The sequence below is a fragment of the Coturnix japonica genome, chromosome 5, assembly GCF_001577835.2.
Source record: "Coturnix japonica isolate 7356 chromosome 5, Coturnix japonica 2.1, whole genome shotgun sequence".
Lineage (NCBI taxonomy): Eukaryota > Metazoa > Chordata > Aves > Galliformes > Phasianidae > Coturnix > Coturnix japonica.
The window spans coordinates 23,870,525-23,897,591 of record NC_029520.1 but is presented as its reverse complement, the minus strand read 5'-3'; the positions used below and the strand labels follow the sequence as shown (position 1 = coordinate 23,897,591).

General features: G+C 40.0%; 1 protein-coding gene across 5 annotated transcripts in view; it reads right to left on the bottom strand.

Annotated features, from left to right (window-relative positions):
- Window positions 1-27,067, bottom strand: part of DPF3 (double PHD fingers 3) — a 188,411-nt gene that overhangs the window by 44,242 nt on the left and 117,102 nt on the right. For 2 of the 5 annotated variants that reach the window (XM_032445151.1, XM_032445150.1), the window contains 3 exons: window positions 17,760-17,888; window positions 13,478-14,898; window positions 5,908-8,097 (listed from right to left, as the gene is read on the bottom strand). In XM_032445151.1, the coding sequence (XP_032301042.1) occupies window positions 14,702-14,898; window positions 17,760-17,888 (326 nt within the window). In that variant the 3' untranslated portion in view covers window positions 5,908-8,097; window positions 13,478-14,701. Of the gene's footprint in view, window positions 1-5,907; window positions 8,098-13,477; window positions 14,899-17,759; window positions 17,889-27,067 lie in introns of those variants that run through there. The other 3 variants (XM_015864660.2, XM_032445149.1, XM_015864664.2) reach the window with 2 other exon arrangements.

The following is a 27,067-nucleotide window of genomic DNA, read 5'->3' as shown; positions in this document are numbered from 1 at the left end:
ACCTGCCTGCAGGCACTGCACGGACTCCACATGCCAGGGACACAGCTCCTAATAACAAGAATAAAGCCATTTATAATGTGTGAATCGGCCAGCAAACTGGCAGAGAATGCTAATGCCACCCAGCAGGTACACCTCATGGGGTGTGAGGCCTTCCCAATGCTGAGCAGGTCCTGCATTTGGTCTTAAAGAGAAGTATGGGTGAGGCAGACTGAGATGAAAATACAGGAGCAGGAGGATGGCTGCTTATCCATAGAAGATGAATCACCACAACCTGGAAATCCAACATCCCCTTTGCCTGTGGGACATTTTCGTTACCCTTCAACAAACTGCAGTGGAAAAAAACTCGGAGGCAGTGCCGACCTCGTCGCTATGCGCTGCAGGCTCCCCAGCCCGGCCAGCTCACACACCACAGAGCTTTCAATCAACCGGCAGGCTCACTAAACCCTTTCAAAATGAGCAACCAAGCAAAAATACTTGGTCATAAACACTAAAAATAGGAGTGGAGGATTGGGTTGTGTTTTGCTTTTTAACTTGGTGAAGCCAGTTCTTCCTAGCGCATTAAATCCACCTCCCTGGCAGCCCGTTTTGAACATCTCCTCCCCTCTGGGAGAGCCAAAATCTCCCACTATAATGAGAGGAGTGGGGTGATATTTAAATTGCTAGGGAAAGAGCAGTCTGAATAGCCTTCCACTGAACCGTTTCATGAAAACCTCCATTAAACCCCCCATAAACCAAAATATAAGCTCTGCTCCTCCTCCCCTTCTTTGAAGTACCCTGCTACCTGCACAAACCTTCAGTCCTAGCTGCTGCCTGGACACCTGGCCCTTCCTTGGTGTTCCTGTTGGTCCAGCCTGAGAGTAGCACGTCCTCAGGGACAGCCAGTGCAGATGAGCACACCTCTATCCCCAAGGCAGTGCCCAAATAGCAGCTCGCAACACAAACTAGATAGTACACAGGAGGGTCCCACAAATGCCAGCTGCCTGCTGGAATTTGGAAATAAACCACAAAGATGATTAAATTGTCTTTGAAGTTCCAGGCAATGAAACCAGCTCTTGCCTTTGCAGACATCCAACGCACCCGCAGCTGCCCTGAGCCCACCACACTGCAGTCTATTACATTGACAAGGACAGAACCACAAAGCCCACAGAGCTGCAGAACAAGCCCAAGTACTGACAGCGTGAGGTTTTCCATGCTGGCCCGATGCAGCATGCCTAACCTGAACTGGCAGAGGCTGTGGCTTCTCCCGAAGGCTTTCCCTCCTCAGCTTCTCCCTCTGCTTTGATTATGCCTAATAGTGCAACAGAGGCAACATATGGGAATGTGAGTATCTCTGTGCTGAAATCAGGCCTGTGTTCATCCAGCTCACCTGGAAAGCATTCGCACAACTGCTTCATGCCACCACAGCCCTCCTCAAGCACTGACGGCTTTGGGAGAACTTCTGCGGTGCCTTCACTCAAGTGGGAGTGACCACACAGGGAAACATGGCAGGTTGGGTTAATGCCGGTGAATTGGAGAGGCTGAGAAGGGGGAAAGTAGAGTATCACTGATACCTGAACAAACTTTCTTTCTAGAATGACTGAAAAATGACTCTGGATTAGTTCACTGACAGACGGTTCCCGGATTTTCAAATCCAATGGCAAACTCCAGAGAACATTTTTAAATGTCATCAATTTAATGTTAAATAAACTTAACTATGCAGAAGACGCCACGCCGTTGCATAGACAGTGACCTCATCATTGTTACGTGAGGGAATTATACACCACTCAGGTAACCAATTCAGCACGATTGGTAGATGATTGATAAACTATACAAACACATCATAAACACAAGCAGTCTGACTTTCCCATGCAAGCATCACTGACTCTGCTGCTAATGTGTTGTATATTCAGACATAACCAGAACTGCCTCACTCAGCTAAACACAGTTCTGAGCAAGCTACTTCAGCTGCCCATTGATTTAAAGGAGCTCTCACAGCTATGGAACAGGCACCACTCTTAACAAACCCCGTTGTTTGTAATGCAGGATAGAAGCTGGAAAAATCCCACTGTCTTCTGACCTTCCCCTTCTCCATTAACTAGAACCACTCGTTGGTTGGGAATTTTGAAGTGTCAATGGAGATTTTATCAACATGGCAAAGAGTCTGCACTTCCCCATCAAAATCCCAGCAACCTCAACAGTCAGAGGGAAGCAACAGCCCAGCACACACTGCAGAGTATCAGTTTATGCCCAGAATGGGGCAGTAAAAAGTACCAGTTTACTTTCTAAAAAATGCAGTTTCACAGGGATCTCAGTATCTGAATAAGTGGTGAATTTGAACAAAGTGCATTTTGCCAACAGAAAGCGGGGGGAGCAGGCAGGGTTAACAAACAGCAGAGGCAGAAACAGATTTTTTCAGAAAGGGCGAGACATTTTGTGCCAGTATTTTACAAGTAAAAGGCTTTACTTTCGTTATGCTTTAAAAGTGAGCTCCACTTGTTTTAAAGAGAAGAAAGAAAAAAAAAACAACTCACAAAAGAAATGTTTCATTCAAATCAGAGCCCACTTGGCAGAGGGAAAGGGGAGGGAAAGGCTCATTCCATTGAGAAAAACAGACCACGTTTCATTCTGAAGCAAATGAAACCATTTCTCCTTACCACGGTAAGTCCATCACTTGAACAGCCCTTCTGAGTAACTCTGTAATAAAATGATGCCAGAGACATCAAAACAGCAGAATTTTTTGTTTTTCACCAGATTAAAATCCATGTGGTTTTGTAGAACACACAAGACCTTCCGCACCAGATTAACTAAGTCTGGGCGCAGGACACTCTTTAATCTGTAACAAGTGAGCATCAACAATTTAACCTACACAGCCCACATTTCATAGGATCTAGATACCATTTCAGATGAAACAAGAAATTAGCTAGTTCCACTGCAGTGGACACAAGTGTCCCTCATTAAACAGTCCACTAATCCTGCTCCTTTTCAGCACCAGAGTAATTTCTTAACAGAGGCCATATGAAAGTAGAACATTATTCTATTTAATGCTAGAGAATGATCTTCAGAGTACTACTGGGATCTGTTAAGCCTTCTGACCCTGCTCTTAGCGGGATGGCCGCTCAGTGGCTTTGGCAATGACAAGGAAGTCCTCTCTTACACCGATGATCTGACACAGTTCTGGGCACCTTATGGACCTATTCAGAGACACAAACACAAGCCATAGTGTATAAAGGCCCAAGAAGAGCTGTGAACCTATTCTGTAGGAATCCCAAGTACACTCTGTGTACTCCCAACAAAAGATGAGATTTCTGAGGCAAGGCCCTGCTGTAGAATCCACTGCATGCTAAAATGAGTTTTTGAGCCTGAGGAAAAGGCTGGAAAGACTTTAGTGCTGTTTAACAGATTTAAGCCACTCCCAGCAGAGCACTGATGCAAAGCAACTATAATTTGTGCTGGCAATGGAAAGCGTTTCTCTCAAACATAAGCTCAAAACCACTCTATATAATATAAACTCCACCATGCACAGTGCTAACAGGAAGGCTATGGCTGTCTTACACTGAAATAAAACTACTCCTTCAGCAACAGTATAGCGCTCAATCATTTCCCATACAATGACCTCCTCACACCTCAGGAGCTGGTCTCAGTACTAGCTGCTGGAACAGGGAACAATAGCCATGGAGACCCCCAACACCTGAAGCAATGCTGACAAACACTTTTTCTTCCAACTTCTACCACATCTGATTCTCACCAGCAAGGACTCTTCCAAAGACAAGAAAGTAAGACCATTTCCTAGCCAGCATAACAAAGAAAATCTCCTCTGGGGGCTATTTTCTCCAGTCCAGATAATTTCTGCACAATTAAAACTTCCTTTATAGCATTTGTATTTCCAGGTCTGTGGCTTAAGAAAGAGAGAGAGAAGAGGGGGGGAAAAAAAGGAAAAAAAACAAAAAGCACAAAAACATTCAAAGTAAGACCTATGCAGAACTGTCCTCTGGAGACTTTAGAGCCTGTAGTGACAGCTTTGTTGTGATGGGAAGCATTCCATTCATCTAAACAGAGTGAAAACAGCCATGCATAAAGGTATATTTCAACATACTCTTTCACTCCTGGTTACCTTAGCAGAGATGTCCTATCTTTGCTCTGTGTATCTGTCACACTAGGGACAATGAAAGTGACAACTGAGTTCGAAGTGGGAGATGACCTATTGAACAAGAAAAGCGTACTGATGCCACAAGTAGATTCCTTCCTCTCTTCAACTTTCCTTTCTTTGATTTGTCACCACTCAGTTTTGCCCTCAGTCCAACCCCCATCTGGGTCTCTCTGTCCTACAATGCACACCAGAAAGCCCAAGAGGAGCTGGGAGAAGAAGAACAAAAGCAGCAATGGCCAGGGGCTCAGGATCTGTCATCAAACATTTTCCCTTCCAACTCTGCTTTCGGGAAGGAAAAGACTACTTGCAACCCATTAAATCCCATCAGAAAATAGTTTTGTAGACTTGAAATCCAGATTATTGTAAAATATCTGAAATAAAATCACAGAAAGGGAATAGGAAAAGGCTTTAAAACTAACAACATCAGTATGCTCTCGGGAAAGCATTGTAGTTGCTTTCTCAGCACAGTTCAGAAATACAGTTAGCACCTCATCCCACCTCCACAGCTGTATCTGGCACCCAGTATCCAAAACTTTCAGAGGAGGGAAAGACCTTTCCAGCTTCAGAACACTTGAGGACAGGTCAGCAAGTAGCCCTCAGGCTGCTCTACCAGATCCTAAAGAAGTTCCCAGGAGCCACACTGACTGGGGACAGTAAGTGTAGCCAAAACCCTTTGGTTTCCTCCTTCCTCCAGTCAATCTGTTGTAGGCCTGTTCAAGGTAAGGTCTGAAGGTAAGCAGTGAAGCTTTCAAGTCATGCTCTGCCCAGCTGAACAACAAAACACTGAAGGAAATTGAGATTAAACATGTAAAAACCAAAACTATACAGGAAACAGCTAATTCTCTCTGGTAAAGACACACTGTCACATAGAAATGCTGAAAATCATGCAGGTAGGAGTTCATGTTGTACAACTACAACAGTTTTACAGTAACTTCTATATTTCCCTTCTGGATTCATTTCTGATGTGTTCCTTAAGAATTATTTGTCATTTAATCTGTTGTGTTTTTTTTCCCCGCTACTTTAAAGACCTTGTACCCACATCAGAAGATGTCTTAAAAATTACATCCCCTCTGCTATTCTTGCAAGCAGCTGTCAAAATAAGAAGGTCCATGTATAGCCTCTGCTGGTAGTGTAGCAACTGTTGACAAGGCAGAAACATACTTAGTAAAAACAAAAGTAGATCTATCAAGGAAGAGGGAACATAGCTTTTTGTTAGAAAATGGCATCTAAGCAGAAACAGTATTTTCTCTTTCCATTCTATACGACTGTACTTCTAATCTAACATGTATAAGGGAAAAGGAGGTATCACGCCTGCGCTGTGAAATGCAGCAAAGGGAACCACAGATTTGGACGCAGCAGACAGGCACTCCAGAGGTGGGATTAGAAATGTCATAGATAGGATCAGGTCTCCATAAGGCAACGTCACTAAAATCCACACAAAGAACATCATTTAGACTCTACCTTTCTTTCTAGATGACCTTACTGCAACTTTAATCTCAGAGAAAAGGTTATTAATACACAAACACACTTATGAAGATCATCTACCACCACCAAGCTACAGGAAATACTCTTAAAATGAGTCCTACACAAAAGCTGCATCCTGCCTACCTTCACTATAGCAAGCAACGGGACCAGTTTCTGCAGTCCGGAGGATGGGGTCAAAAGAAAGTAAAAGAGAAAAAGGGAGAAAAGTTTTGGTTAACTTTAAGCTTCATTAAGAGATACAAAACAAAATCCAGGAGCAAAAATCATGATTTACAAAACGGAAAAGAAAAACAAAATCAATAGAGGTGGAAGTTTTATTTTAAGCTTCAAAGAGAGTATTATAAACAATGGAGAGCTTAGAAAAGTATATGTACAAGTATGTTATTCAACAACATCTTTTTAAAAGATTACTTGCACTAAAAAAGACCCTGTGGAATCAGTTTGATAATGTAATATTTACAGAGGAATATACAGTAGGGGCATTGGAAGCAGAACTTTTATTTGAAAGGAATATTACACAAACTGAATACAGACCCTACAGTTTGCAAATCTTCATTACAGTTGTGCGTTTTGTTATATTTTGATTAAATAAAATCTGATTTCTTCTTTTTCTCTCAAGGCAGCTCACCAGCACAAGCACAATGAACAAAGCAAACCCATCCTGGTAAACAGCCTGATTATGACCTAAATTTTGCCATTCAACTTAGTGAGAGAACTCAAGTCTACCAGAGATTTAATATGGCTATTTTTGGCCCTGTGTGTTAATCCAAAGCGAAAAGGAGAAGGGTGAGGGAGCACTTCGACAGATACAAGGAGACCTCTCAAAGAGGTGAGTTTAAGGTTTAGGTGTGCAAGAAACATGATGCAGGATGAGGCCTTCTGGCAGCTTCACCTGCTCAGGATGCATTTTTGTAGACAATCTTTTCACTCAAAAAACCAATGTAATTCACATTAACAAAACACTTTATTATCTATACACTGGGTCTATACCAATAGATACATCTGGCTACAGAGGACAGCTAATCTCAGAGCCAAGTCCAATGCCCTTCTAATACACAAGGCTCGCATCCTTGCTAGCCTGCATCACACATGACAACAAACTATCCACTGTGAGCAGATTTGGCAGCCAACAAAATTTTCCAGTGCCTGTATGAAGCAGAACTCATTTCATTGAGAAGATGGCTAACAACCCAGAACAAAGGCTGCAAACATCCCTCACCGGACAATTTAGGATCACAGCTGTGGGAACTCAAATTCTTCTCCTGCTGAGTATCCTCTGTTGCTTACGGCTGACACGGGGCATACCTCTATACTTTTCAAAGTCCACTACTTCATTAAAAAAAAGGGCAGAAATACACAGTTTCGACACAGGGCATCATCCTTGACTCCAGCAGGAAGCTCCATGCCAAGAGCATCCACACAGTTAGATACTTTCCTTAAAACACACTCACAATCAGCTGAGGAATTACCAAAGGGGGAAAAGAAAAAGAAAAAGAAAAAAAGAAAAAAAAGTAACAAGAAAGAAAAAAAAATAACAAGAAGAAACAAAACAAAACAACCTAATAGTTGCTTTCCTTTCTTTAAATCTCTCTTTTAGCAGAAGTATTTCACAGAGTCACTCAAATGAAAACCTGTTTTACTGTGCAGAAGAGACACATCAATCCTACAGGGAGAAGACAGTCCTTTGAATTGGACACAACATCTGGTAACAAAAAAATCCAGGCACTGAGCCTGGTCTTTGCTCTTTCAGCAGTTTTTGTTCAGATTTGTGCCTAACACAAGTAAAGCAAAGTAAGATTTAAGCATCTAACAGGATAATATTATTCAGGAGAAAAAAAAAAAACAGAACAGTCTGCACTTACCACATCCAATTTGCAAAAAACAAAGATACCCAGCACATGTATGAATGGCTTCTTTAAAGTAAGAGAGAGAGCAGAGTTGATCTTTATTTTCATTATTTAAAAAAGTTTTGTGTTTTTTTCTTAAAGTAAATATTCAGTCTTTATTTTTACATTAAGTGCTTTTTCTAAAATTCCACGTCTTCACAAAATTGCATTTAAAATTTGAAGTAAAACGTATTTCAAACAAAAATACTGTGCAACTTCAGCACTCCTTTTCTCTCTTAAATATTGAAATAAATAAAATAGTTAAGTCTTTTTTTTTTTTTCAGTTTGTTTGTTTTTCAGTCAGTTCTACTGTAGATCAATTCCAGTTTGACCTGGGTTTATACACATGCTTAAAAGAAAGTGAAATCAAGGCTTTAAAAAAATTCTTTGTATTGCACCGGCTTAGGGCATCCCCAGAATTTCTCTGAACAGTTGGCAGCCAGCTTCCTACAGTCCAGGCTCCTGTGCCAGATGAAACACAGGGACGGAAGGGTCAGGGCAAGGAGAAGTATCAGAAGTATCAAAGCATCCTGGCTTCTCTCGGCCTTCTTCTGAAATGTCTTGCTTGAAGGATGCTGGAGTCCATGAGGGCAGGGCTGACTGCGGAGGGAAAGGCAATAAAAAGTAAAACTAAACAAACTCAAACAGACAACAAAAGCAAGTGTTCAGAATAAAGGGAAAAAAAAAAAAAAAAAAAAAAGCACAAGTCAACCTTTCAACGCTGTTTGCATTCTAGGTCTTTGAAAATATAGCTCAATAGATTCAGTTTGAACTGATGGTGGGAGCCATAAGTAAATCCAAAGCAAACAAAAGGGATATGAAGGAGCATATCCAAAAGAAAGGCACCAAATACTGTCAATTTTTCTTACTGTGAACATAATTAAATCACCTTTCTCATTCAGCTTATACAGCTCTCTCTTCTCTAGAGGTTAAGATATTCGTTTATGAAATCCCGCTCTGATTACATCGCTATATTACTAATTAGTTGTACAGAGCCACAAGTGTATGCAGTACAGCACAAAAGATGTTTTCAGAAGTCTGAACCATGCAGATAGGAGTAGCAGCAATATGATAACTTTAAAAAATAAGTGAAAAATTGAATTTTGCATTTCATTTCATCTACAAATGCACTAAGTTGCATACTTCCAGGCTCCTTGAGCTTAAAAAGCACATCTGTTTACTTCCACAAACAGGAGCGCCTTCCCCTCACATCTTTCCCACACCTCATTCCAGCTCTGGATGACATGAAGATCCAAAATCTTAGGAGCTGACAGTGACAGAACAATTCAAATATACAAAATACCTATATCCTCTTAACAGGGGTATCAGAACTTGTAACTGCAACATTAGCTTCCCCTCTCCCCATCCTCCCTCCTTAAGTGTTACTATAACTTGCAGTCTCTAATGCTGGCAACTTTACACTTGTGGAAATACAGACAGGAACACTAAAATGGTTCAGACCTAGTTTCATGGTATTTATACAGGTTGGGCTTTTTCAACCCTGGTAAATATCTGGCAAACAGAAAAAAAGGTTGGTAGTTTATTGCAATGGCTCAATCAGCAAAAATTCATCCTGGCTACATTCCTACACTGCAAGGGTTTGTCAAAACAGCCCTATGCCAGCATGAACACATGTATATGCCTCATTCTTTACATATACTCACAGAGACCCATATTAAGTAAAAAAAGAAAAAAAAAAAAAGAGAAAAAAAAAAGAGAAAAATAAATGAGTGCTTATTGGAAACATCTACATATGCTGCTGCACAAAACATGCTGGGAAGATTTTGCTGATTATATAATAAGACAACTCCCAGTAGGGTCAATATAATGTTTGCTTGAGGAGTAGATTCAGTAAAACTGCTTGTGAAACAGGGAAATTGCATGAGGATCCAGGTTTTGAAAGCTCCACAGTTTGATGGTATTTGAATCATAATTTTAGGACACCTATATAAAAATATCACTAAAAGAATTAACCAAAGAAAGGCAAAGCAGCTAGGAGAGAATGCAGCCTGAACTCAGCCATTCTCTGGGAGCATTTCTGGTTGCTCCATGCAAACCAATGTTCTGTCTTCAATCAAGAGCCTGAGCTGAGGACTGTAAAATGGCAAACTGGAATTCCAAATGAATAACTAATGTAAAAGCTCAAAGGCAAAACAATGTGGGGATGGGATTCTAATAATGCATTCTGTTGAAACAAATGGCCATCTCAGGGCTTGTCTACACCATACCACAGTTAAGTGTATTAGCAAAGAGGTTTCATTCAATAAAAGAAATAGCTAAAAAAGCTCAGCGCTAATTCTTCTGAAGCCAGTGGCAAAGTTCTCTTTGGACTGTGTTTCAGCAGCCCAAGCTTGTCATTCATGACCTTATCACATACGTGCATCACTATTCCAAGCATACTACATATACAAGAAATGCATATTCAACCGACACGCAAAGTGAAGTAAAACAAATTTCATTTCCATCCTATTTGCTACACACCTCACCATCTCCCTTTATTTTACGTCATTTTACGACCCTGTATTTTCTTAAAATTTTCTCAATAAATAGTACCATGTTTAAATATTAAAGTATTTTCATACAAGATATGAGGTCTGCCCCTTCTTGCACATCCTCTAAGTGCCAAAGAAGGAAATATGTTAGAGATCAATGCACATTCCATTTAGCCTTTGTTCTCACTACTCAGCTGCTCGAGTAGCACATCACTTCCTTATTTCCACTCTCTCCCATCTGTGAATCAGTTTGCAGGGGATGGCTCAGGAAATTCTGTGGCTTTTCTAAGATCCTTTAGTAGTAGAAAGGGGCCTGAGAAGATAGCTAACATGATTAAATAAACAGAAAAGTCTGAATTTAGGGTCTGAGATGAAACATCCTTTTATTCACATTTCATATTGGAACAGTTGTATTTTGGTACATGATTTGTGTGGGAGCATACGTGTTTCAGGAGAATCTCTGGATAGACTTGCGCTAACCCTCCTCTAATAAGGATGTCTTTGGGGGAGGACTGGAAGAGCAGGGCTTGTGATTAGTTGAAGGACTGTGCCTTCAAAGATCTCCTTCTTATAAAGCTCAGAACAGCAGGTTTCATTGAACTGCTGAAATCACTGGGGAATACAGAGCATCACGGTTCTTTCTGATTTCAAAGATGACTTTACTTTTCAGGTACAACCCAGAATTCACACTGAAAACTCTTTTTATGCCTTCCCAGTTTGGTTTGGGACTTGTGTCTTTGAGGATACATACAATTGGCACTGAGCAGTTCCCTCATTTCTGACCTGGCTATGTTGGTGTCAGGCTCCTCTTTATTTTATATTTTTTTCCCCTTCTTTTCCACTGCACTTATGAAGCTTTCTTCTATATACATTCTGTCTCATTAACACTGTCATTTTGCTGTCATCAATCTGGGAAGGTCTCACACAAGCAGCCTTCTGGCTTTACTCTCATCCTTGAATTAAGAGCAAACCAACCTTCTATTCTTGTTCCAAGTCTATATTCCAGCAGCGCCTACCTTGATGATATTTCATTTCCATATTAAAACTCCATCTAATCTTCAAAGATTACCACTCCTTTATAACCTAGTTTAAACAAGTGTACTTTCAACTTCCATCTCTACATCTTCCTATGGCCAGTGCACACATCTCTGCCTACTCAACTCATCAGTGAGATGTGGATTTTTCCTCAGGTTGATTATCTAATAAGACATCCAGAGCAATTCAAAGACTACTCAGCTCTCCATAACCCAGAATTCATATTACCTTCTTTCCTTCCTCAGGACTAGCTGGAACTAGTGACCATCCATACACACATTAATGGTATAAATAACAGCGATGGGTGTTTTTTATATGCAATCATCTATAATAAATGTCAGCTGGCAGTCTCTATGCACTGTGTGAGTTGTGGCTTCTTTCTGAGGGCACTGCACTACCCAGTTGTCACAAAGATGGGTGGTTCGGTTGCGAAAGGATTAAGACTGTATGCATTGTTATAGTAACTGCATTTGTGAAACTAAACCAAGATTTAATAAATTATGGACATCTGATTATTGTTTGTGTTCCAGAAAAGCCCAGAATGTGTTAGGCATGGTTCACAAAAGACAATGGTGAGGACTCCACTTGGAAAAAATTATAGTTAGAGTATGCTTACTTTGCAGTTAATAAAGTGACTGGAGTTTTCAGAATGACATACCTGGATAGCTTTCATCTAGCTAGCTCAGGTGCTACTAGGACACTAGCCGGTACAGAGCTTAGCATGGGCTGCAAGAACATGTACCAAACTGGGTGACTACAGCAGTTAGCTGTAGTCTACTGCCATCACTGAAGCAGCAGTCACATACAGGGGGCTGGTTCCTGCTATGTAAAGCATCAACCTCTCAGACAGCCAAGGGCAGCTAGAATGAACAAAACTCTTCACCTAAGCTTTTCCACGACTGACATGGACAAAAGAACTAGATGCAAAATGGACGCATGAAATCATGCTGCTCTTTGGCTTTGTGTCTGGCATATTTCTGCTCCCTGTTGTTCACATGGCCATATCAGAGCAGCAGAAGAAAAAGCTGTATTTTAAAATAAGGGAATATAATCCTAACACCATAAATGTAAGTACAGAGATTGAAGCGCTGGAGAAACAGAAGAATCAATTTGAAGTTCATTTCTTTTAATCTATAAGATTTTTCACATTTATGGTATTTCCTTACAAACTGGGAACAACTGTACCTGCAGACCAGATTATGCTGTGAGTTTTACGAACATGCATTTAATGGAAATGCACTGGACTTCACTGATATGACTGTTTACTGACTTGTAAAGTCAGTATGGAACAAGCGCGCCTACGCCAGACTCATGAACATGCACCTATAATTAGAGAGTGTCTTCCATATTTATTGTCATTGCTCCTCATTTTATTGTCTGTATTATCTATACATATGTCTATGCACATATATTTCTGGTATATATTTACCAATACATACATATAGGATGATTCATTTGTGCAAGCTAAATCCTATCACTTTCTGGGGTTTTGGAAAAGCAGATGTCTATATGCCTGTGCCTCACCTCTGGAAAACATCTGAAGTTTGGGTCTTTAGTGAATGCAGAAGAGTGGCAAAATATTATGAGCTTATACCTATTTTTTGGGGGGGTTTTTTGGTTTGGTTTTTTTTTTTTTTTTTTTTTGAGGAAAAAAAAAGACTAATTTTGGAATGAATTAAATCAATTAAAATATACCAGTGCCAGTGTTAAGTCAAAATATCATTGATTTGACACTTGGATGATTATAACACACCAGCAGGAACAGAATAGCAACACAAAAAGACTGTAAATATGGAAAAAGCTCAAACAAGGTTCCCTCCTCACAAGAGAGCGTGGCTCTTGCATTCCATATTTCTACACTAGAAACACATGGAGCTATTTTGCAACATTTTGTAATGCATCTAATTCTGGTGGCAGTTTATTAATGTAATCTAGACATAAGTAGCGTAACTCTGGATTTACATTCAGGTACATCCACATACACCTAACAGAAGAATCTGGCTTATGCCATGCCTAAAGTCAACAATTAAAAAATTAAATTACAATTTAAATTTAAAATACAATTAAAAAAAAAAAAAAAGACCTCTGTAAGCATGAGTGGATCCTTTCTTTCTTTCTTTTAAGGTTTATGAAAAAAAAAAATAAAAGACTGAAAGAGCTCTCACAGATAGCACTGTGATAACCCATCAAAAGAAGCAAGAGAAATGGAATCCATCTGGACAGGCTTCATTCATGTGCTAGAACAATATATATCCAAAGTCCTCATTACAAGGCTAAGATTTTTATTCCGGCATCAAACACACACACACACAGCTGAAGGTCTAGGCACTGCCCAAATAAATTTCTACATTATCTCTGACTTATTCCTAAACCAAAGATCAGTCAAGGGTCTCTTGAAAATCCAGAGAACAGAGATTTCACAATCACTGAAAGATATTTCAGCTAGGACATACCTTTCAAATCCTGCTGCATGTTTCCTCCTTTCTGCGATAGTCGCTGGGAAGGGAGTCACTCTCTTCTCCATTGCCCTTGGAACTTTAATGAGTATTGCTTTGGTTTATATCAAGAGAAGCTATTGAAAAGCAAACAAAGTGTCTCACAAGACACTAAAGAGAGAAAAAATCTGGGCAACATAGAAAAAATTCTGTGAAGTAAAATTTAAAAACGGACAGAAAAGTATAGGTGAGGTATTTTTCCATATAATTTCTTCCATGATTCTCCTGCTCCATCTGTTTTGTCTTCAATGTCTATGACTTGCAATTTACATTCCATCCCTATGCCTGGAAGATGCTATCCATGAAGTGAAAAGTGAAGATTAAAAATAATAGTAATAATAATAGTAGAACCAAGCGAGGAAGAGATGAAGGGGTGCAGGTAGGAAGAGATCTATTGTAAAGGTGTCCAAAGGAGAGATGGAAATGTGTTCCCCAAGGTCATGGTCTTCAATGGAGCTGCTTGTGTCTTCAAGCTGTTAAATACAGGTGCAGCAGGTGTACAAGAGCCAAATTCCACATGGTACAATAAGTGCAAAATCTCAAACACAGAAGCCATCACACCAAGGGGTTCCTTGTCCTCCAATGAAGTCCATCCACAGTGGTTCTCTAGAAACAGTTCTATCAAGTAGACATCTGTTGCTTTTTTTTTTTTTTTTTGCTTTTTTTTTGTTTTGTATTTTTATTTAAAAAGTAACTTTCTCTAATAATATATAGATTATATAAATAATAATAATTAAAAAAAACTATTTGGGTTTGCTTTCATGTTCTCCAACCCATCTCTATTTTACGTGGTTTGCCAATATATATATTAAAAGAGAAGAAAATCAACTCTGCTCGCTATTTAAAAAAATATTAAATCCACCTTTTATGTTTCCAGAGAGAAAGAGAAAGGGGGGAGGTGGGAGAAGAACAAATTAAAATGAAAAAGTAAAAATAAAAACAAAACCAAAAAAAAAACAAAACCAGGAAAATCAAAACCTTCTGTCTCTTCAAAATGGTTGTCAAGAACTTTAAATGCTTGTGCTTTCAGTGTACACCCCACAGGAAAAACAACAAAAACATCAACAATAACAAAAAACAAAAAAACAAGGACCTAAAATTAAAAAAAAAAAAGAAAAAGATAACAATTCTAGTAGTAAAATGGACAGCAAATTGCTCAGAGTTTGTGTCTTTTTAGTTAATTTAGCAGCCGCCCTTTTTATCTGCAGAGGGAGAGCTGCCACCACAGCCACCTCCTCGGCTCGAGAGAGGCTCTTCTGCATCATCCTCGTCAAAGCCATGAAAGGTCGAGGTGTCGCTTTCTGACGTGGAACCGAACAAGTCCTCCGTAGTGCGTGTTGGCGCTGCTTCGTCCCTCCTGCCTTCTCTTCCCAAATGAGCTGACATGTATGATGAATATATCAGCACATGGGTTAAGCAACAGGCATCATCATCATCATTTTTTAAGTATCATTACTATTAAACAATACAGACTATCAAGCTTATTGGTGTGTGCTTGCACGTGCCTGTGTACCTCAACAACATGCCTTGATAGAACCACGTTAAAAAAAAATAAACAATTATCAGTTTCTCTTTCAAAGAAAAAAAATCTACCAATAACACAAATGCCCATAGCCATGGCAGCGAAAGGGTTAATCATATTTTCCTCTCTTCAAAAACATTAAAGTGATGATTACTTATGATTACTTTGATCAATTTTTAGAGATATTTATCCCCATATAAGTAATTAGATACCATTAGCTCAAAGCACAATGACTGTCCTTCGGACTGGCATCACCTTTTACAATTTTACTGCTATTGAAATGTAACCCATTAGACATCTCATCAGCCTCAAGACTTCTATCCCTGTCCTTCATCTGATCCCAAAGAGCCTCCTCTATAGACAAAATGACATACACTTTGAAGACTAAGCAAAAGTAAGCTAAATAAATACTTCTATTCTGGATTCATGGCATCTCCTTTAAAAATACCAGCACCACCCCCAACATACAACAATGCAAGAACTAAATCAACTAAGAAGAGAAGTGGATCTGTCATAGGAAATACTGAAAAGTGCAAGAGTATGTTAATCCAACTTTCAATATGGAACGGGAAATTCTCCACACAGAACATCAACAGCAGTAATAACAATAGCAACAAAAGAACTCTTGAAATCTGTGAAACTATGGTTTATTTTCTACCTCAACCAAACACATTATTAGATTAATAGTAATAACCTTCAGAATCTCTCTGTAAAAAAGACAGAGAGAAAGATGTCTCTTGTGCCCCAGCAAATGAGTGTCAGTTTGTAGGGGACAGCTGTTTTTTTAACTTGGAAGCACTAACATGACATTTAGTAACCAACTGTTTGGTCTTCACTCCAGCTACAGGAATCAGCCATACAACTGCATGGTTAAGTAAACCACTTTGCTTGAGAAACAAAGAATTAAATCCTGTTCGCAAAACGAAAGTGGATTTAACAAAATAAGTGGTAGATGAACCACCTTACAAATCTGCGATTTAAGTGGCTTTGAGAAGGGAAGAAACAAGATAATTTCCATGACCTCTCTTTCAGTATAATGAAAATATTCCCCATTATCAAGAAAGAGGAAGATGGCCACCAAAGAGTTTTCATTGTTTTAGTTTACAGATTAGTGTGTGGTTGTACCTTAATCACTTCCATCACACATCAGTCACACCATTGCAGACCCTTATGGATGACCCAGGGTGGGTCAGAATTTGTACAAGGATAGCATTTAATGGAACTGATTTTGCACAATTTAGGTTACATGTGGATCTACTTGTTCCACCACACTAAGCCATCAAGGAAATTAATGTATTTGTGTTTCATTCTGATATAATCACCACAGAAATGTTTAAATAGCAAAACGTATGGATCTGCCTCACTGTGCAGTCTCAGGACAATGCTGAAATAAGTTATATTGAACTACAGCAATCAAGGGGAAGGGAATGATCTTCCAAGTTGGCACCACAGACCACATGAGCTTTTCCCTTTCGGTATTAAGAAGCAAACACATATCACTAAAAGGTCCATGTTACTGTCTGTGCAGCATTCTTTGGGATGCCTCCAGAGAAGACCAAAGGGTTCACCACTGGTCCCCTGATGACCAGTCAGTATCACTTCAGAACATCTTCAGAGGTCACAACAACTGCAGAAGGCAATTTGCCAGTGAGAGCCTAGTCCTGCTCCCACTGAATCTGACTAAAGGCTTACTATGAATTTCAGTGGGAGTATGAGCAGGCCATTCATTCAGTACAAGAACACTTCACTTTGCACTTCAGCCATCACACAACAAACATCTTTCAGTGACCACCATGGTACAGAAGTAGCAACAATACTGAGTTTCAAGATCTCTTTTGTTTCTGCATTTACATTTGAAATTCTTATCACCACTAGTATCACCACTGACCAGAAATATCACAACTGGAAATTCGGGCCTAAATTGGAATATGCGGTTATTAAACATCTTCCATTTCCTCTACTAATGCCAACACCTCTCACGTGAGCTATAAATAACTGTTCAGCTGGGATAAAATTAAAAATAATAATAATAATAAAGGAAAAAAAAAAAAAAAAAAAAAANAAAAAAAAAAAAAAGAAAAAAAAAAAAGGAAGGAAGGAAACAACAGTCCAAAAATAAAGACAACCCAGAATGAGAAAGAGACAATTGCCTATATCTAAAAAGAGAGAAGGGAAGAAAATGGAGAAATAAAAACTTCTTTAAACAAAATTAATGATAGTCATCTTGTAAGAGGATAATTCTTGACAGCTACCCCCATCCCTACCCTGTAATTTCCTCCCTCTTTCTTTTTTGGATGAAAAAAATGCATGAAATGTGTAATCAATGGAAACGCTTGTCATGCAACTTTCATACATCTTGTGAGTAATTTATAGTTGTAATTGCAGCATTTAAGACAGTGCCCATTCTTTCACATTGTTTTAGGGTCTTCTCCTTCTGTTTAAGGAACAACTAGTACATGTACCAAAGTCTGTAGAAGTCAATAAATACATTAAAATTTTATTATTTCATAAGATCTCATTAGCTTAAAATTGTGAATCCAAAAATGTTTTCATGACAGAAAATTTCCCAATCATCCTTTTCCATAAACCCAGACAAGTGGTAAGACCTTGTATCCTATTCCTGCCCAAATGTGCTGGCTTTCTTCAAAATCTTCAGGAGCAAAAACCAAAATACAAATACACTTTTATATAAGAAAGCTGGAAGAAGAAGTCACCTACCAGAGCGCCCACAGTCTGAGCATGACACAAGTTCCTCAGGCCGGCCACTTTTTTTGTTCATATTGGAGCCTCCAAGGCAGAAGTCACAGTAGTTATTGGGAATGATGACCCCATCTGGTCCTTTCTGGGCTGCAGTCAGGTTAGAAATTAGATTTACTTAAAGAGCATTCAGTTTAGACATTTCCCCCTTTTCTCTGATATTATGTTAAATTGTGAGTTTGCTACACAAAACATTGTCAGTTAGAACAAAAAGTCAATTCTGTATATCACCTCCATCTCAGGTACTCCATATGCTTTAGCTATTTTGTTTGCAATGCACTTCATCACTTCCTTTACAATGCAGCTGGTTTGGTCCCTCACCAGGACCTGCTGCCAGAGATCCCTGAACAGTTCAGGGAATTCATAATACACACAAGTATATAAACAATCCCTAACGCAGAATCAGACCTGAGCTGTCAGTAAGCCAAGCCTGGTTTTTCAGGCAGCAGCCATAAACATAATCACACAAAATACAATTTCAGAAAGGAAAAGCGCATTCCCCAAAACTCCAAAACCACAGAAGCCCAGAAACCTATCTGGGTTTATTTCTTAAACTTTCTGTTTGAAGAGATTACATTTCAAAGTTGTAGAGTCTTATTCAAAAAGTTAGTTCAAAATTTGATAAATCTTTATAGATGCAGTCACTTCTGGGTGATGGACCCAGGGTCACACTACCTGCAGTAGGCTGTGTGTGCCCAGGAGATGTGGGCAGGGCAGCAAGTTTGGCCCAAGTGAGCATCTAGCACAGGTGCAAAGAGTTGGCCAAGGGTGGAAGTCTAAGCTGTACTTCAGCCAAGAAAAAAAGGAGGGAGGTTCTTATTTTCCAGCTAGGGACAGCTATAAAGGAGCAAACACACAGTGGATCTTAAGTAGAAGGGAATTCTGTTCCCCTGGAAAGAAGATATAGGCAGATGTATTCTCAGGTTAAGCCGAACCATCAGTGCTTTTTTCCTTCTTCACAGCTGCCATTTTCCTCCTTTGCTCTCCAGAGAGAGAAAACTTCTTATTCCTATCTAGTCAGGAGCTTGGAGAGGTTCAGAGGAGTGGGAGGAATGGTCAGCATAGTCTATGTTTTTCCTTTTTTAACTTAAAAATTCAAGCGGTATATCTGACCTAACCCTACTCCATGTAGATTGCTACAAACCAGAAAAAAATGAAGACCTTTAAACTGTGCCATCTATATTTAATTATCTTTTTAATGCATATTTTGTAACTTGCAGATTTTTAACAGATGTTTTGACAGCCTTTATTAATGGTCTTTTTGTCCGCATTCAAACTTCCCCCAAAGAACAATGACATTTTAAAGGGCTTCTGGTAGCACTCCAAGACACACACTTAAAATTAAATTTTTCTCAGAGTTCAATTGGTTGTTGGATTGGGTGCATCTATTTATTCATTCACTTCCAGCTGTTGATTATCTGAGCTTGTTTGGAAATTGGTAGCTGAAAGACTGCAAGGAAGGTGAAAATAAGGAAAAAAATTTAAAAAAATTAAAAAAAATTTAAAAACGTAACACTGCATACATACCATTATCTTCCCACAAAATCACTAAGTCCCTGATGTATTTAGGAAACAATGGGCTTTACTCTGATATGGTGCTGTTAAGATCTTCAGTTCTCCCAAGAACAGACATAAGCTCCCACTCTTCAGTTACCGTTTTGCCATTTAGCAGAGTCATTTAAGACACGCGTGCAAGATAAGCAAAAAAAACCAGCAGCCAGGTGGAAACCTAGCACATTGATTCATTTTAAGAGCTGTAACAAAATGGTCATAAAGTTGCTGCTTGTACTCTTTTTCTCTTTCTTTTTCTTTTTTTCTTTTTGTTTAAATAGCAGATCTCCCTAACATTTATTTTTCCCCACAGCAACTCCATTCTGTAAAAGTTAAGTAATTATTTCTTTATATTTTGCTGCATCTACAGAGTGGTTGTATGCAACACAAGCTCAGCAAGCTCAGCATCCACTGATTCTTTTGTTCCTTATTACCTCCCTTCTCATGTGAATTCCTTAAAGTGCTTTACAGATACTAAGAACTCAGTATTAACCCTCGGTGAAGTCAGAAGTCTTCTTTTTACTGGGCCCTAATTAAACTTCATGGTGAAGAAGCACTGCTGGATTTTACAGCTGGAAAGCCTGGCAGTAAAGCAATTGACTAGCTTCCTCAAAAACACACAAGAATTCTGTGGTGAGGCCACAAATAGAAATAATCATAGAAGGTGTCCGCCAGCACCATAATAAAGAAAGAATTCTACTATCATGGTGCAGAATCATATAACTGATTTAACACTCAATACAGATTAGAAATTCTGAAGTTACATCAATGTCATCTTAAACAATGCATCTTCATAGCCAAATAATTCAGTACAGCCAATGCTAGCCTATCCAATGCTTTTTCATCCTAACAGGTGCAACAACTGGAATGAAACTTAAGTCAAACTTGACCAGTACTGTTCTGTGAATTAAGCCCCAGGCTAAATCACAGAAGGTTTGGGAACGAAGAGACTTGCAGATGATAGTAAACAAGCAGAATTTTTACTTTCAAATGTTGGCTTTCTTTTGGTGTTCTTTTTTTCCTTGGTTTTGTGAGTGTGTGTGTGCATGTCCTTGCAATTTTAAGTTCTATTTTACTATCATTCACAAATGAGTGAATTAAGAAAGACAGCAAAGATAGAAAGATATAACGTGCAATATTCATGAGAAGCATATCATACACCAAAAGTTCAGCCCTAATTCCACCCCTTAATCAATAAAACTACTCACAAAATAAGTAAGGGAATGGATGCCTAAGTGAAAGCAATTAAATTACTGGGGACTAATGTGTTGCTACTTTTCATTTGAGACATTGTAATTAACTACGTATACACTTTTCTCACACATTAATCACAACGTGGAAGGTGTTAGCTTAAGCCACATGATGGCTCAGCTAATGAGAAGTAACTCACCTAGGTGTGCTAGCTCAATCATTTTGATTGTGTCACTATAGCCAAGGATTTTGTCTAAAAATGCTCACACAGAATCAGAAACCGTTTTAAAGTAAAGCTTTGAAAAACAGCCATGGTCCTGTCCTAACTTACACAAAACTCCTCTGATTTTCTTTTACATTACAAACTGCAAAAACAGATCAAAAGCTTTGTGAAGCTTTGAGGAGTACTGCCTGTGCTAAGGTGTTCTCATAGGGGGGTGTACTTAAATCAGTACCTCTTGCCATTTCAACTTGGTCTCACTTTCTTGTTTCATCAAAGGCCCTGTCTTTATCTACATCTGCTCTCAAATAAGGAGTATACTACTTTTAAAAATACTTTTTAAAAATGCATTAAGGAAGATCTGCACAGGTCAGACCATGGTTTCACTGTACCTGAAAGCTGATTCAAGGGAAGATAGGAGTCTGAAAATGAAGCCAGTATTTCCAAATAACTTTGGAATGCTTTTACACTGAAATATGTTTCTTCATCCTGGCCTAATCAAGTGAATTTCAAAGTCTATCATGCAAAGCTGAATAAATTTCTTATTAAAATATAGTAATATCATTCACAGGAGTCCTCCTATAAAACAGGTACCGTATATTAATTCTGTAGTATATTACATGGTAACTTTGCTCTGTAGACAAAACCCAAAGAGCTAAACAAATTGACTGAATTTAAACATTTAAAATAATCACATGACCATAGAATGGCTTAGGTTGGAGAGGACCTTAAAGATCATTCAGTTCCAACCCCCTGCCATGGGCAGAGCTTCTATCCACCAGATCAGGCTACCCAGGGGCCCATCCAACCTGGCCTCCAGAGATGGGGTGTCTATAACATCTCTCGGCAGCCTGTGCCAGTGCCTCACCACCCTCTGAGTAAAAAAATTTCTGCCTAACATCTAACCTAAATCTCCCCTCTTTTACAGAATCACAGAATTGTAGGGGTTGGAAGGGACCTCTAGAGATCATCGAGTCCAACCCCTCTGACAAAGTAGGTTCCCTACACCATGAGGTATAGGTTAATGAAAGGTTTTTAGGTTAAACCCATTCTCCCTTATCCTATCACTATCATACCATGCAATAAGTTGGTCCCCCTTCTGCTTGTAAGCTTCTTCCAAGTACTGGAAAACTGCAATGAGGTCTCCCTGAAGCCTTCTCTTCCACAAGCTAAACAATTCCAGCTCCTCAACCTTTCATCATATGAGAGCTGCTCCAGCCCTCTGATCATCCTTACGGCCCTCCTCTGGACTTGCTCCAACTGCTCCACATCCTTCCTGTACTGGAGGTCTCAGGCTTGGACACAGTACTACTGAAGGGGTCTCATAAGGACAGAACAGAAGAGGACAATCCCTTCCCTTTCCCTGCTGGCCACCCATCTATTGAGCCCAGAATACAGCTGGCCTTCAGGCTGCAAGCTTTTTGTCCATCAGGGCCCTGAAGTCCTTCTCTGCAGAGCCAGTCTCAATGAGTTCTTCTCCCAGTCTACATTCATACCTGAGATTGTCTCAACTCAAGTGCAGCACCTTTTCAAGCGCATCCAGATCCCTCTGGACGGCAAACCTCCCTTCTATTGTGTCAACAATAAGTTCAAATAAAATAACTTCTCTGCTTTCTTTGTTTTTAACATAGAGGTTCTGAACAGAATTCTAGCTGCCTGTTTTTAACCTGCAAACTCAGAATACAAATACTTTATGCGACTTTCCTTTAAAATGTGACCCTTTTATACAAACAAACAAAAAGTTAAATGAGTAGAACCCTGCATTTTCTCAAATTTCTAATTCCTATGTGAAGTTATCATAATGATTTGGATTACAACCCCTAAAACACTTAGAGGTGGAAATCACAGTCACAGGTATTTTTTCAACCTACAGGTACTACAGCATAATACTTAGCCATGGTTTAAGCTGTGCATCTAGGTCTGCCAGCATTTTATCTGTTTCACATCTTGTTCACAAGTCTGGAAAGGCAGCAGAGGAGGACCAGAGCACGTGTCTCAGGGTTGGGGGGGAAGGGACTTGTACATTGTTTATTTAAATGGTTACAGTGAGTTGGCTACAATCAGACATAAATGCACTCCCAAAGGGATTTTTCCTAACACATTTTGTCCAGCTCTTACCTTTTTCTTCTGGGCCTGATCCAAAACCATTAAGGTCCATTGAAGGTTTCAATTCAATTCAAAAGGCCATTTACTCTGTAACAGAAATTTCCAGAGCACAACAGAGACCATGGGAACCTGTGTGCAGACCTCAATCAAGTCAATGCACTTTGAAACAGAGAAAAAGGGGCGGGGATTTGCCTTTTTTTTTTTTTTTTTTAATGAATCCTACAAGACTCTTTGTCTGAGGCTGGGTGGGGCCCCGTTTTCATTTCCAACACCTCCCTTCATCTCACTGCCAAAATACAAGTCCACCATTTGGCTACCTGTGCAGCAAAATGCTGGCCAAGAGCCTGTGCCTGGCTTCACAGAGTGCCTTGGAGGACCTGGTGACAGATAGTCCCAACCTATGGTATAAGTGGCCCCATGTGCTCAGCTCGCCTTCCCCCACTGCTGACAACACTCATCCCTCACAGGTCTGGCCCGTTTCTATGGCGACCGCAGTGCCAGGCTGGGCCTGCCTGTGGTCTTGCCACCTGTTATTACTTCATCTCTCAAGTGTAAGGAATCGAGGCACAGCCCCTTAATTTGCTGCTCAGAACACATCTGTGGAGGACAGGCAGGCTCAAGCAAGGTATTACAACAAGTAAAAAAAAAAATGAAATAAAATACAAAATCAGGTATTTAGGAGAGAGGGAAGAGAAGCAGCACTCAGACGGTGGCTTTTTTAGAAGTATAGCTTCTGAGAGAAGAGCAGGACAGCACCTGGCTAAAGCTGCAGCCACATCTGGTGGTGACACTGCTGTGCTGATGTGGCACAGTATTGAATCGCATAGTTTCTACTTGGAGCGAGCACGAACCTGGATGTGCAGCACTGAGAACTGCTGCTGCTCTGTTCCCAGCACCAAGCTCACCCCCCTGCACAGCCCCACACCTTGCTACGCTGGGCTCCCCACACCACCCTCCATTGCACAGCATGAGCATGTCTTTCACTGGCACCCAGAGAAGCAAGCTGTGCTGCTGCAAGAGGTGCTGCCAACCACTCATAAAAAATACGGCCAGTTCACCCTAGCAACTGGATTTGGTCTCCTTTTTGGGTTAGTTGGCACTGAGAGGAGAGAGGAAACTATCACCTTCACACAGTTTTTAGCAACTCTGTCAGGCTGCTTTGCTATACCCTCTGTGCACGGAGAGAGACAGCCAAGGAGCACTACAAGCTGCAAGAAGGGAGCACTACCAGAAGCAGCCATTCTGGAAGAGTCACAGAAAGCCTCTGAATGCGAGGAAAAGAAGAACAATTGATCACATCTATTACAGGAATTGATATGACCCTAACTTGAACAATGAAGGAATGGGTTGGCAGGTGGGCAGAGCAAGTAAATGGGACATGAGCTATTCAGATCTTGTAGATCTGGGAGTCGGTGTTCCTGCATTGTAAAGCGTACTTCATACAAATGTCAGTGCAGTACTCTCAGAGAGTCTTATGCAGGAGCACAAGGGCCAAAATCCTATTGATTGCAGTGAATCATTGAGAATAGACCATAATCTAACTCTCCAGGGCCTCGCGAGAACGGTAGGAAATAAGAACAGTAATGCAGACAAAAGAATCTGACACATTAAAATACAGATTTTCTGATTTTGTGAGGTTCCTCTCCTGAGATTTGGCCTCTGGCCATTGAAATATAGCATTCCTGTCAGCACAGGGAATACAAGGAGTCACAGTGACCAATATGGAGCCAAGGCTGGCAGCAGCCCTCAGCATTCATACAACTGGAATTTGTTGTAGGCTTTGGCTCTATAAATTGCTAACTGGAGGAATGTGAGAAGGCAAAGCACCTAAGCTCAAATTGTATCAAATCTTTTGGGTCTTACTTGGTTTGAAATACACACTGAGGACAAAAAAAAAGCATGGAGGTGGCAAGAAAAGAAAAATATATATACATAAACACAGAAACAATATTGTTCTGTCACAAGAGCTGATGTTATTGGAGTAACACATGGTGTTCGATTAGTCAGAATGGAAATATTTTCCCACAAATTACTGACAGGTGCTTCTCTGAGAGTTGACCATTAAAACATAGCAGGTTCTGGCCAGGGAGTACGTGAAAATACAACACATACACACACAAAAATAAGCACGCACACACACATGCACAAAGAAAAAATCCCTCCAAACAAATCAACCAAAGGCTCTCTATGGTTCCCTTTAGATAATTTGAGATTTCCCAGTATGCCAAAACTCTAAATATCTTAACATCTCAGAACACAGGCACTAAAAGTCTGAGAAATTTACAACTGCAAACAGAGTTTGAGTAGAAATCATTATTCATTTCCAGCTTCTTTTAGTACTCTTTTTTTCTTCATTAAAACTAGCCCTAGGAAAAAAAAAAAAAAAGAAAGAAAAAAAAAAAGAAAAAGAAAAAAAGAAAAGAAAAAAAAAAGAGATTAAACTAATGAGAAGTCAAATCAAGGCAATATACATGTTCTCACTGAAAAGGCACCTGCTGCTGCAGGGTATCTTGTCACAAGGTGGGCACTGAAACACCCTTGCATTCAGATGTGGCTCCTATCATGGCCCCAGCGAGGATAAGCACTGAAGCAGGGAAAAAGTAGGCCTGATGTAGCTTTTCAAATTGATGCTTCTTGTGGAGAGGAACAAACAGCTCATCTCCAACTGAGGGGCTGACTCTCGTCATTTATTCATGGCCAGCCCCCTGCCTGGATGGAAATAAAAATGTTTCAAAGATGACTGTGTGGGGGAGCTGGAGGACAGCTTGAAGGCAAACTGAGGTTAGCACATTAATTTTTTATCTCTGGAGACTGGGTATCCAATTATGCTTAGAGTACACAAACAACTTTGGCTGGTCTCTCCAGTAGCGATTTATCCACATCATAAAATCTGCAATGCAACTGGGCACAACAGGCCAATACCATAAAATAACATAAACAGGTGGTTTTCCAGGTTAGATGCTCAAGCTTGAGGAGTGACAGGAGTGCATGAAACTGCATTCTTGTTAATTAAGCTTACTGCAGGTAAGACTCAACTTGCACATGACAGCTAGGCCAGCAACAGTCAGCACAATGTGCTTTATTTAGGATCATCATTGGCCAAAGTGCTTGTGGGCATAAGTTCAGTTGCTGTTTACTACGCAGCTGCCTTTAACCAATGCTTCCCACAGCAAAATGCCACTGAAAATTCTTCCTCTTTAACTGGGAGGCACTTTTTCTCCATGTAGACAGACTATCCTATTCTCCTGAGAATTAAGGAAGTGCATTTATACTAGCACACTCACTCACACATACAGTTCAATAGATAGAAGTCTAGGGTGATTCCTACATCAGAAGTGTCTCTAAATTTCTGAACACCAGCTGCCCCCAGAGCTGGCTTGTACCCATAGAGTGAGATGGAATAAAACAGCAGGTGTTTTGTGGAAGTCTTGGATGCACCCTGAGCTCACAAATCTCACGCTGTCAGTGCCAACACATGCAGGAAAAGGCAGGAGAAAAAAAATGCTGAAAATGATGTGGGGTTATTTCTTCTTATTGGTGGACTTGAAGAAAAGGGGAGATGACTTTTTTAAAGGTTTTCTATAATCTCTTTTTCACAAGTCCATACTCATGCCAAAAATCAGAAAGCAAGTCAATGATAAATGGGTGTGTAGGTGAAGGCAAGACTAAGCACTGAGGAAAGACTATATGTCTGTGTCAAAGGGCTAGCTAAGACATACAAAGCAGCTAAAGCTCAAACAAAGCTCAGGCCAAGGTGCTTTAGGAAAGGCAAAAGCATGAGAATACGGTTGAACTATCTTCTGTGATGCTGTACAGTCAGCAAAGCACAGTTGGAAGAGTATTGAGAGTATTGTAGTGAGATAACAAAAGAATAAACATAAACTCTTCTTTAATATACATCTCTTCAGCGGCTTTCATTTCCAGATAGGTTATTACTATCTAAATCTCTTTTCCAGTCCCTGAATAATTTACTTATCTATCCAAACTGGTCTGTGCAGGAGGAGAAGAGTAAAGATAAATGGGTTTGGGTGTGCAGAAAGCCATCAGATCTTGAGCTGGCTCTAGTCAGGGCATCAGTAACTGAATCTTGTAGGAGCTGAGCTCCAGAAAGCTCATTCCTGCATAAGCAAAGCTGCCATTACTTCAGGTACTGCAAGGAGCAGAGACTGCAGAAGCTACTGCAGGCACTTAGGTACAAAGG